The sequence below is a fragment of the Opisthorchis viverrini genome, assembly GCF_000715545.1.
Source record: "Opisthorchis viverrini unplaced genomic scaffold opera_v5_495, whole genome shotgun sequence".
In the NCBI taxonomy this organism is placed as follows: Eukaryota; Metazoa; Platyhelminthes; class Trematoda; order Opisthorchiida; family Opisthorchiidae; genus Opisthorchis; species Opisthorchis viverrini.
Genome location: NW_008752150.1, coordinates 52,062 through 65,351, shown reverse-complemented (window position 1 = coordinate 65,351; position 13,290 = coordinate 52,062). Strand labels below are relative to the sequence as shown.

At 43.4% G+C, this 13,290-nt stretch overlaps 1 protein-coding gene across 1 annotated transcript in view; it reads left to right on the top strand.

Annotated features, from left to right (window-relative positions):
• The window catches only part of T265_11380 (hypothetical protein), a gene marked incomplete at both ends in the record, with an annotated part of 85,018 nt that overhangs the window by 27,752 nt on the left and 43,976 nt on the right, over positions 1-13,290 (top strand). The window contains 2 exons of the mRNA XM_009178019.1: positions 1-94; positions 4,093-4,234. The exon at positions 1-94 is cut by the window's left edge and continues 354 nt beyond it. Coding sequence (XP_009176283.1) covers positions 1-94; positions 4,093-4,234 — 236 coding nt within the window. The remainder of the gene's footprint in view (positions 95-4,092; positions 4,235-13,290) is intronic.

Genomic DNA, 13,290 nt, shown 5'->3' with positions numbered 1-13,290 from the left:
TACAGATTTTTTGCAGCGTCGTAAAAAGTACAAGAGCAAAACGATGAACTTGGGATACAAAACGCTGGCGTACTGTAATGTGAACCTGGCTCAGGTGAGCCTATTTTACGTTGACGCTACCACACTTGACTGTTTCATTGATTTTTACGTAATTCACAATACACTTGAGATAAGAGCAGTTATACTGCTAAAGACGTAATTCCAGTGAAGTCTTCGTAATATCTGTGATATGCAATACGTTTCCACTCGGCAGTCTGATTATCCGAACATTGTGCTTTCCCCTTATTTTACCTTGTTCATCTGCACAATTCAATCATCAAATGTTTTCATGAGCATGTGGTTTTAGCCCACAATATTTCAGTATTTTTATTCATCAACCCTACTCCAATACCGAACATCGCATTTGTTTAATCCGGTCGCACAAAACCATTGATTGTGAACGGGGATCCTGTGTCGTGATATTTTTCTGTGTTCATGACTCCCTAAGGTGTGCCGATAGGTGCATTCTCTACCGAATCGACGCGATTCCATTGTTATCCCGCTCTAAAAACGCCGTGTGGATCCAGGCGCATCTTATTCGCGCAGTATTAATGAATTACAGTCTGTCCAGTAAATTCTAAAGCTCTAATCTCCCACGTGAACCTACTACAATCCAAACTATAGAACATTCACGCAGCTTGCCTTTATAAGCCCTCGAAATGGACTACAGGATTTATTCACATGTTGTGAAACCTGTGACTGAGAATTTTACTTTGCTTCTGATTGCTAACACATTACAGACAATCGCTTTTACGTTGCTCTCAGGTTCTTGGCAATCGATTATCTTCTGTGAAGCTGGGAACTTGAAACGAGTCCACACTGAATGCGTAGTGAATTATGTGGGATACTAGTTCATAACGCGTTGTGAATCTCATTAGGCGACGAGGCACATTAGGGACTCCACTTAGCCGTAAGTATGTCTCTGACAGGCAATTTTAAATGATGAATGTCGATGGCAGCCATTAGACCGTACCTCGTGTAGTCATGTCATATCCTGTTAGGGCAAAACTTGTAAGATACAGAAGGGCTTTATGTCACCGTTTCGAAAGCAAGACCACTACTAGGGTTCATCAGCTGATTCCGCACACGATTTAGGCTGGTTTGGATCACGCAGACAGTTCGCACACCTGTGATCGACTCGTCTCACCGAATCCATTTCATTAGGAATTGTGTGGAGAGAGAAACGGTCAAAAGCGCGCCTCGTGAGAAATTCTTAAACGGCGAACTAATCCGTGTTAGCAACCACTGCCTCCCTTAGTGGGGACCCGGAAGGTCACAACAAAAATCATAGACACGGACAGACAGTGTAGCAACGTAACCATGGACCATCGTGCGTCGAAGCTGCGATTTTCGATGTTGTTTCCCTTTCCATTGCCATGTTAGAACGATTCAGTTTTAGAACAGCATCGATTCATCCGTACTCCTTTTCCAATTCACCGTGTAAACCATCTTCCCCAGTGTTTGGCTACCCCTGTCGTTGTTGGTCCTGTCGTAGATGAATCCAGTCCACTACGCGTGTTTTATAGTTTATCAACTCAACAGCCTTTCGATTGGTACGAATATCGTATGCACCTCTGAATGATCCGTGGATCTGAAGATCAGTCCGGGAAAGAACTAGCTCCCCTTCGTGGAAAATACCGGGCTATCTTTGCTATTTTCGTAAATCAATTGACTGAACTCAGGCTTTTGTTGCTATGTTCATCGTTATGTGTATTAACAGACGCGTTCAAGGAGGCCTACAGAAAACCTGTGCACAGTATGGTGCGGTGTGCAAAAGTGTCCAAATTGAACGGTCAGGTTCTTTGACGGAGTGATACGTGACATGCAAACCTCATGCCAGGATATCCGATTGAAAACTCTCTAAATGGGTGTTTCTGTTTGTTACCGAACAGTAACAAGGCTATTGTCTTTTAAGTTCCTTGTTTCATTTAATGCAATCATTTTCAATGACCTTAAGCTAAGACTGATTTACACCAAGGAATTTCGGGTCATTATCCACTCAACTAAGATAATCTCAGCAGATCAAGGCTGCCGTAAAGAAGGTAGTTCATGCTTTCCCTATTTTGCTTTGCTGTGCAGCTCAAATCTGCAGTATGACTAGCTATCGTGTACTGTTCTGTCGCATGCACAAGCTGCTCGAGTTGGATAATTTGACTGTAGTCAATTGGTCACCAAACTGTCAGGCCTTCAGCTACTAGCCTGTTTGTCACGGATTCAAATGAGCTTCAGGTGTTCGTAAGATTTGCGGTTTTGAAGATTCCCAACCAGGATGAAATGGATTCACACTGCGTGTCGGATTTAAAAGCAATTCAACTACGCTTGCTTGGAGAAACCTGTTAAGGGTTCATCGCCAGTCTTAGTGATATCACTTCAGTGTGGATGAAAGCGCGCAGGTGTTGTGTATGCGCATGTCTAACTAGGGCCCACCGCCAACATGTTTCTTATCATTGGTGTAATTCTATTAATTTACTGATTGGCTTATCTTCTGACTGGTTGGTTGCAGTCGCATGTACTAATGGACTCTTTTTTGAGCATCCATATCATTTGTCGGTCGCTTATTACCCAAAGGGTATGTCGAAAGTAATTTCCATAAAATACGCCTTGCACAAGTCTTAAAGAATACTCTCCAGCAAAACACCATTTACTTCGTTTCAGTCTTTGTTATATGATTAATCTTCGTGCACTATGTACGTTTTCTGGACGTAGCCGTCATTCATGTACAACAGATTCCGACCATCATTTACATAACGTATGCATCACGTAGGATCTATTTGTGGTCTTTCAATCGATATCTCCTTTCACACATCAATCCGAAGCTTGTTACGCTATAGAAACAGTGGGCTCATAACGGTTCTTAGAAGGCATCTTTTAGGAATTTCATTCTCTAAAACAATAATCACTCTAATCATTCCCATTACTGACATTAGAGATAAGCTGCACAGGCTTCAGGACAACGGATTAATGTCACCATTTATTGTTGTGTGGGATAACCACTAGAGCCTTGCAAATTTGGAGACCATAGTTGTTGTCTAGGTGTAGGTTGCCTGTGCAACCCATAGTGACGTTTTCATCATCATGTGCAGAAATCTACCTCAGTGTTTCAGTGTTTTTTTTCACGACATCACACGAACTTAGGGTCCGACAACTGTGAGAACGCACAAAGGATTCCATTTGCACTGCTATGTTTGAGACAACATGGATTTTCTAGTGCGGTACATTCATAGTACCGGTAATTCAGGACTGTCACCAGATTCGCTACGAAGCTGGTTCCTTAGCTTTGGGCTCCTTGGAAAGCATGGCTACAAACCATCCACTACTATGTTCCACTCCATGCAGGCGTTCCTGTAACTTTGTTTATACCTTCTGGCATTGATAAGATGAACGGCAAACAGTTTTGTCGGTAGATCCTTCTTACTTACTGCATACGTAAAGTTCATTCAGCAATGGTTCTGAGTTAGATACGGTTTCTGTCTTCGCTCATTTGAGTAGTCCGTGGTCAGATGGGAACATCTTGCTCCGTTTGACGTTTTGCATCTGTATTCTCGCAGATATTCGTTCATTCTCGTTATTCCTGCATTTTGAGAGCTCGTCACCTTATCACTATGCTATCCTGAGGGAGGATTTGTCATTGCGACGAGTGGAAAAAGCCATGCACTGCTAAATGGACATACATACTACTTGGCTTTCATTTGCAAGGAACAATACTCAGGTTATCGGCCCAAGTGAATTCTGGGCTTCGCATTTGGCTGCAGAACAGCACAAAAGCTGAGAGTTTCGTTTGGGATGCATATCAGCACCATCTGAGTATGCAAATGAGTACGCCACTGCACACACCCACAGTTTGGTGTTCAGACTAGAGAAATAGTGTTGGTAGGAATTCAGAGATTACACCCACCTGATGAGCCATAAAGTACGAAATCGGTGGTGGGCTGTTGACGGTCTTTCGTCAGTTTTTGGCCACCTAATTTTCGCGAACACGTTCTACGCGACTTTGTTGATAGAAACTAAAGATGGTAAAATGGTCTTAGCGGAATTCTGCTTACCATTTCATAGGTTTTGCAAAAGCGCATCGAGAATCGTTTCCTGGAACTGTACACTGACCCCAACTGCACGACACATCCTGTGGGACGTGTGGAAGTACAGGTTCTATCCACCGTGCCGTTAGATAAGGATTTGGTGAACGGAAAACGGAAAGGTCAGTTCTGTTGAGGCCAAATTTTATTTATCTTTATTGTTTTATTAGTTTATGATACCAATTACTTTTCATTTACCTTTCATTTTATTCACATTTCAATGAGCTGGACACCCCAAGTTGTTGTTTGTCGGTCGATTTTCCAATATCACGTGTCTGTCTGTAGTGTTATATGTCGCGTCAGAATTATAAGGCCACCCAGTTCTTTCCCATTCAACGGAACGAACTGCTTTTTGGCCAAATCGGACTGAAAAGACATCGGTTTTCACGAGGGGGAAACTGACATGGATATACAAAAAGTGGAAAACAAGCAGGGCGAATCATGTGATCACTCCATGTTTCTGCCGAGAGATATTTGGCAATGAGTACTTGTCGGTTCGCCTATAAACCTCTGCAACTCACTTTGCAGGCGACATTGACTAAATCCTCTCCATTTCTCTGTCACAGCAGCTGAGAACTCCATTTTTAGGTCACAATGCCATGAGGGAGGTTTAGATCAGAACTGCACTTTAGTAAGTCCAACATTCCCGCGCTCAGTAACCGAAGCTAGCTTGTCCAAATACCCCATTTTTATCTCTCCGTATCAGAGCCGAGCTTTACAGTGTCTGGGTTTATTGAACATTATTCAGTATTGTTGGGATGGCTGGGTCATTCAAGGAACACGCTAGGCTGCAATATGATGATCAGGTATTCTGGGTTTAAATGGCTTCGTATTCAATAGCGCTCGACGTGAACTGTATTTCATACCGTTCACCTGTATCACCCTTTCAGTGCCTAACTGCCATGCCACCAGAAGGAAGCACATAGGCTGGGATACTGCCAGGTTGCCTAAGGCTAAACAGGGGAAGTCGAGAGTCAGAGGCGGTAAAGGCTTTTTTGTCGACAAGTTACGTGTTGAGCGGCTTAACGACGCAACGGTTTTGACGTTTCACGTAATCGGAAGCTGAATCATGCTACTGAGCGTGAAGCTATTGGTCAGGCCATATTGCATTTCTGATCTAAACCTCACCCGGCGCCAGTAGGTTATACCGACACACAACAATTGCTCATTGTTGCAAACTCAAACAATTAGTATCTTATCTGAGACGGGAATAGAGTAGCTTCAACTCTGATGTCATCTAGGAGCTTACTAATAGTACAGCGAAGCGGGTGGTAGAAGTTTTCATGTGGGTCCACTTTTTACCCTTTGGTCTCTTGGATCCAATTCGTCCAAGTGAATTGCTTTTGAAATCCGATTTCGTTTTCTGATGGGATCCAGTTCGGCTCGGTGATTGATCGCCAATTCATGATGAACACCACGACCCTTTGGCGTTTTTCCAGTGCGCATCATTTGTACACATCCGACAGCTACCTGCTTTGGACGTAAACGTTGATCGTTTGAAACAGTGAACTATTTTTTAATGACATTACAGCGCCAACGGTATTGCAGCTGCTTGTGTGAAGCCACTCTATGCCAACATGTTGAAGTAAATCTCAAGCTGTCGAGAGTGTTCAGTCGCTTCCGCAGGAACATGTTTTTTCGATTGTGTAGGAGTTTCTCCTGCAGACATTTCTCCGTAACTACAGCACTTAGGCACCTTTGGCAAATAGTCATTCAAATATTCAGAAATGTTACAACTCAATCTGTGTATTTTCATCGGTTTGTATTAATTTGTACGATAGACGACTCCTATACTATTTCGACAGACAACTCAATAACCAAACGTGGTTCATTATTGTAGTTTCTATTTATCAGTGGCTATAAAAACGTTGGCATAGGAAGGACGTGCGTTTGGAAAACCTGCCCTATCTAATTTGTTTCTCATTTGTTCATTTTCATAGAGGGAGTACGAGAGTACGGTCTGAACCCCAGTGAGATTATGACAACTGCGAGCACAAGTTTCTGTTTGCTGGGTTAGTTGCAGTAACTGAGATTTCCGCTTGTGTGCGCAATGGTAGCTAATGGCAGCAAACTGCCAACTCAACCCCTAATATATATNCAGTACTGATAGCACCCGTTCAAACAGTATTCTATCCTACTAAGAGCTGTTTGCCTGATAGCCTCGGGAAAACGCCTCACCGCATTCACGCCTCCATTGCAGAAGACAGTATGAATTTACCCCCAGACAAGATAGCTCTGTGGTTAGGGCGCGAATTTACTAACTGAAGGTCCTTGGTTCGAAACCAACCTCTGCATTTCGACTTATCCTGTCTAGGCTTGGACAACCTAACAGTATCCCAACCTCCTTGCTTCCTCCGGGTGGCATGGCAGCTAGGCACCGAAAGGCTGCTACAGCTGAATGGGTACCTCTTAGTTTCCATCAGGAAGGATATAGGGTTGATGAAAATTTGGATCTGACGTGCCCGGGTGAGACCAGTAGTGGTCTACCGAAGGACCTTCAGCAAACATATCTATGGGATTATGTCCAGAATAAAGTTCGAAGTTACCTGAGTTCGAACACCTATGTTCTTATCTGTCCAACTAAGGACACTGGTCGGTACACCCTACTCTACTTATTTCGTTAACACTGAACACACGTTTGAAGCGGGAGAAGATAAAACGAACTTGAAGACCTAACATGGCGGTTTTGGTCGTGGGTCAACCTGTCCAAAGCCTGAGTTTATATGAGTCAGTGCCCTTCCTGTAGTTCAGAGCACTCACTCTGTGAGAAACAGTTCGCGAGTTGGAATATGTATTATGTGTACTTAGTTTCCAAATTCGCATCCACTCCAGCTTGGTCTGTATGATAATCGGGTGATTTTTCGTGATATTGCGAAGGGCGTACAGCCCTGATTCACGGAACTCCATGAATCGTACTCCTTCAGGAACCGCATAGCAGAACATGTTAATTATTTTATCAGGACGTTTATAGACTTCTATCAAAATATCTTGTTGTAGAGTGAGTATGAACCTGTTTTGCGTGGATGTTTTGGAAAAAGAGCGGCGTTCCACCGTCACTGGATAATCCAAACATCAGGAGCATCAGTTTAACTGCTGCAGGTTCTTCATCAACAGATAGAAGAACATTATCTACCGGGTGCTGCGCCGTTTGCTTATTTCCCTAAATCTAGCGTTTCCAACAATTTGTGGGCGGGCGTGGTTGTTTATCCTGGTTGTTGTCTTTGGCATGTCTTGCAAGCCCCACGCATCTTATTTTCGATCCACTACAGCAGGCACACTTTTGCTCTGACTTTTCCTCTCTCTATTTTGATTTAGTGGAGTTGTAGAAGGCTTATCGGAAACTTTTTGAAATGATGTCATGTGGTGTAATGTTTTCACGTAACCTACACACATTGTTCGACTGACTGACTACATATCCCATCCCGCTGGTTTCCCGTCATCTGTTGATCGTATGCGCTGGTAAACAATAAGAGTGAACACTCCTTTACCCGTAAATCGGGGGCATTCATCTTTTGAGTGTTCATACTGTTAATTCTAGCATGGCGACAATTCTTACAGCGATAGCGTATTATATTGTGGCGAGGGGCGGTTAATAAGAATCAAATTTAGTTTTCGCACTAGACGTAACACGTAACTGAAAAAACTGGCGCTAGATTACTCTTGTCTTAGACGACTTGTCTGGGAAATAAACGCACGTAAGGTGCTGAAGACCTTCATCTCATTTGTTTGGGTGAGAGTTTTGGTGCGGATGATGATGTTTGATGGTTATCGATTTTCGTATATCCTGGAAAGTACTTCTGGAGCCTAGTAAGAAGACAGGTAGTCCTACCGTGTCCGTTAGTTTCAGTAATACGCACTGCAGTCTTATCGATACTCAAACGACCATCCCGTAGTTGAATTCTGTATACCTGTTCTTTTTTTTGAAAGTAAGGGGGAGCACTTTTGATTCCGGTTAGTCATCCCAAACGCTAGACTCGAATTGAAAGAAAAAGAATGTAGGGAATAAATTGTCCAGTGACTGTGGGTTATGTAAATGTGGACGAATGGGTATCCTTTGATTTTTCCACTTCCAACGTCATTGATCTGAACAAACAGTAGGCTAATAAGTAGTTCGCTTCCACTGCGATGCTATTCGCACAGGAATTTGGGCGACCTGTTTATCCACGACAATTTTGGAGTTCATATAGAGGGGAATTCAGAAGTGTATTAATATATTTAACTTTTATGCAACCAGGAGTCGTGGGCTAATGGCAAAGCACTATTGCCCTGGGCATTGTGACAAGTAGGTAATCGCGGGATGACGCGGTTTGCGGTAGTCAACAAACATGAGTTTGAATTCCGGACGATTGTTTGGAACTTGGAACTCCTGGGCATTTAGGGGGATCCTAAGTTGTGACATTGATCGCTGTGCATTGTCATAAAGTTGGTGAGGTTATCCATCAGCATTTCATTAGATTTGAAAACTTACTTCAGGTTCGACCTCTGAGATGGTGCACTTTTTGAGCGGCATTCGTAATCAAGCAGGGAACACCAAATCGACTTGCGAGCTCGGGCGCGTTAACAAATCTCAGGATGAGATATGCATGATGTTCTGAGTTGAAGCGTAGATTCTGGGTGTGGGAGCCATCCGGCGTTATCTCCATACTTATCTCAGTCACGAAGGACTTGAGTACGCCATCTTTTTGGCAGTCAAAAATGAAAGGCTACTGAGGTAGTTATGTGAGGCACTCCCACGTATCGAAACTTCAGAACGTTTATTGATATTTCTCTATTCTAGGACTACCTCATTTAAACACTGTTCCCGGTCTGCAGATCAATTCAGGCTTCATTAATGTCACACCCATAACCAAGTTCTACACTTAGAGCGTGTACTTACAATGAGTAAAATTAAAATACACTAACAGAACGAGAAGAGAAAGCTGAAGAAAAGAATAATTTTTGGTGACACCGTTGTTTGTTAGAAGTTATGGGTCGTTCGGCTTCACGCTACAGAAGAAAGGGTTTGACGTTTGTACCCTTATCTGTCAAGTGGAATGTTGTGCTTCCTAAGGATAATGGCTGTCTCGCAATGTGTCGAAACGTCGACGACGCTTTTCTAGCTACTGGCGTCACCACTGCCACTATTCAACAATAATAAATTCCAGGCGTGATCAAATCAGGCAATCGTCTGACTGTTGACAACTGTCCACCCTCCCAAGCGAGCTCACAATTACCAAGCCGGACGTTTACGGAGGTGTGGTTGGATCGTGAAACCTTCTCAGCAATGAGACAGTGGGAGACAGCATAGAGAATCGAAAATGACAGGTCGGAGAGGAGAAGCTGGTACGACACCGTTCGTCTATTTTACCTGGCTTAGCGCTATAACTCTTGATAAGATCCCGTCCATACGACACTGCGCGTTGTGTTCTCCAGCAGTAAGAATGACCAGCTTGGCTTGTATAACTGGTGTACTCTGTGTGCCCACGATTTTCAGACAAACACCTGAACTTTAGTCATCGCCAAAAGTCACCTCTACGCTTACTGTCTGGCTAGCGCTGTGCACACGAGAAATATATCAGTGTGAACACTCGTAAAGTAGCTATGCCTACTCCAGCATCCTTGTTGAGCCTTATTGAGCCACAACTTCGTTTCCACAATGCATCTTGGTAATGATGTCTGCATCAGGTAATCAGGAAGAGTATTGGAATGGTCATAACAGTACATTTCAATACTATTTAGGTTGATGAAAACACTGAGCATTTTACAACCGAATTTGTCTCTCTTGGGGCTCACCGGGTGGACCTACTCCCCGAATCTCCACCAATCTTATTTCCTACTTGAATGAGACAGCGTATTCTAAACTCTGAAACTTGTCAAAAGTAGATAACTTCATCTACTTAGTTAAGCGTGACAAGACGTGCTACATTATCTACCCATTGTTACTGATTTTCAGACAGGGAACGAATCCGTCCGTATGATGACTCTATTATTCTATTGCATTGCTCTTTGGTCACAGTTACAGTTAGTTGGTCACGTGATATCTGTGAATCGCACTACGTCCGTCTGATTGTTGGCGAACACGTGTTGACGATTTTGCCTGCAGTAGCAATCACACTGTGACCCATCTCGATGCCTGGTACATACACACCAACGAATGATCAGTTTGTTCGGGTCCAAGTTTTACCGCTCATCAATGGTCGGCATTGTGCGGAACATGAACGGTGCCCCTCTCTACTGTCTGGTAGTTTTATCTTAACGTTCTCCTTATCGATTTGGGTGTGTGCTCGTTCGATAACTCACCAAACACAACCAGCTACTAATATGTTTGCCGTAGGAGCAATATGTGCTTGCGTACCGACCTCTTTGCAGCCACAGTCCTACTGTTCGGCGCTAAGTGAGGTAATTTGTAATTTGAACTATCAAGATAACATCAAGAAATACGTATCCTATCATTCGTCCATCTCCCGAAATCATTACCTCTGTCATCATTTATACATTACCGAATCAACCGACCGACTACCGGGTTATGTCAACGTTCATTCCAGTGAATTGGAGTTTTCCCAATTGGTGAATTCTTTCAGTCAATTGGAAAATGCTTTGTACCGAAACATTTATAGAGCAACCGGTTGGTGTTTTTATGGGGAAAAATCGTTCAGCTGTAACACCCTTCTGGTGCCTAGCTGCCATGCCACTCGAAGGAAGCACGAGGGTTAGGATACTGCCAGGTTGCCCAAACCTAGACAGGGAAAGTCGATGGCCATAGGTCGGGTTCGAATCACGGACTTTCCGGTCAGTAAATTCGCGCTCTAACCACTTGAGCCATCTCGCCCCCGTTACTTTTGGCGAAAGGTTTTTTAAGGTCATGTTAGTGGATTACGAGATTAGTCAAGTTTTACGATAGATGGAGAGACACTCAACACGACCTGTTACCACTAGTGGGCTAACTAAGTGCGATGTGGCAGCTAAAGGCATGGGTGAGCAGATGATGCAGGTGATAGGCTAGAGGGGGTTTTGGTCACTGGTTCTCGTGATTCATAACGTTTCAATCGAAAGTTATTCTTGAGTGACACCTACAGGTTGTTATTCTGTGCGGGCGAATTAGTGCCATTAGAATTGGGTTACGGGGGATTAGGTGATTTTTCGGGGGACGGGATTCCTCTTTCTGATATAGAGTGGTAACCGCGAGCTGTCACCTGTCAACTTGTTTGATTCAAAACAGCTGTCAGTGCGCCCGCCAGATCTACGCCCCCTATCCTATCCATACACAGATGTTTAACGTTTTGCTGGCTCAGTTCAGTTCAGTTCGGCCTCAAAACTTCCCAAGTTCCCGGTCGGCTACACTTGTTTATTCTTATTTCATGTTCACTAGTTCTCCTGTTTAGTTCCCTGGCTGTTCTATGCAGACGTTGGTGAAGTCGCTGCATTTACTTCCATATATGCAGACCCCAGTCCTCTGGTACTGCCAACTTGTTGCCACCACGAAGCTTTTCGAATGTCACACGAGACTATGGACCATTTCTTTTTTCAGTCGATGTAACTGGCAGTTCGTCAGGTGATCGGAAAATAAAATGCCACACACCTAGACCCTTTTTCAGCGATTTTCAGGGAAGAATGGAATAGCATTTCTGTGGAGGTAATTAAGGAGGATCACTGGAAGCAGGACAGTCGTCAGTGCAATGGACCATCAGCATGCACTTTATTTATTGTTAGTTATGTGTCAGGTGCAAACGCATCAGGTGAAAAGAGACTGGGCTCGAGGAAAAGTTCAACTGTCATCTACTAGTTTCCCTTGTGTTGTGTGTGTGTGTGTTTAGATAAGCAGCAAGTGCCACTCACGTGGCCCTTCCTTTTGACAAATCAAACAGTGATGCCATGGTGCCCAACTGCACTGACTTGTTTGAAAGGAACTAAAGCGTAGTTGACAGCCGAACGAATTGTTCACTTGCACCAGAAGCCATAAAGGACCAATTAGCCGGTCTTGGAGACGAGTGGCGGGCAATTGTCACTGTTTACGGATAAGTTACAAAATGTGAAGAGTTGGAGGTCGCACGACGGGAATCAAACCGTCAATCGAGGTGCAGCTGAATAGCCACTAGATTTCATCAGATTTGCAATAGATAACTTGTGTAACTCAAGTCCCGGTTAATATCTCAATATCCAATATCCAATACGGGAAGTGTACTGTGAGTTAAACTACCTTTCTCCGGGCGAGGTTTTATACTAGAATTATGCACAAAAATAATAGAAAAAAACATCAGGCAATGTGAGTCATGAATTTTTATGGTGAAACTGTCAAAGTTACAACTTCCAGCAGAAATTGACATTCTGCAAGTGAGTTAAATAGCCTTCTTGGTCATAGTGCTTGAGTTTTGATGAGTTGGTCCGAAGAATTCTGACCGTAAACAGTAAAAAATACGTCGCTTAGCTGTAATACTTTCAATGCATATCTACCATGCCACCCTAAGGAAGCACAAGGGCGCGAGATATTATCAGGTTGCGTAATCCTAGACAGGAGCAGTCGGGATGTCGGGGTTGGATTCGAACCATAAACCTTCGAATATACACTCATTTGCAAACTAATTTGGTTTTTCGAGAGACTCACCTGGAACCCAGCTGAATCTCTTGTTTGTGTTGTTTTCAGGCACCTTACGGTTCGTACCTTTTTATGTCAGTCATAGTAAGTGCAGCTAAGACCAAAACGTCACGATAAAAATGTTGCTCTACTGGAGGTAGAGGTTCAGCTATGGAAATAATTTCCCGCGGCGATTACGAATGCACAGCGGCATCTTCTTTGTAGAGTCACTATATTATATGAAGTATCTGGAGGTAGCTCAACATAAGAAAAATTAAGCACTTATGGTTGGAACCCCTGTTTAGTATTAGCCCATTTCTTTCATTGGATACGGTGAAATAGTATTGGGAGTCTAATCCATGAAGAATACTAGTAGCTTTGCTGGAAGAAAACTGGGAAACGATGCGCACATTATTTCGACCGGATGTACGCACTGCAGGACGGCTGCAAAACACAAAAACTGGTTGGGACGTAGCGATGGTACACATTAGCACTCCGTGCTTCTCACAGAGAAAATGCTATGGGAAACTACCTGCTGCGATTGAGATTGGGTACACTACAGAGAGGTACACTGAAGGATAACGCTGTTGACGGACTTGAATATATATATATATATATATATATATA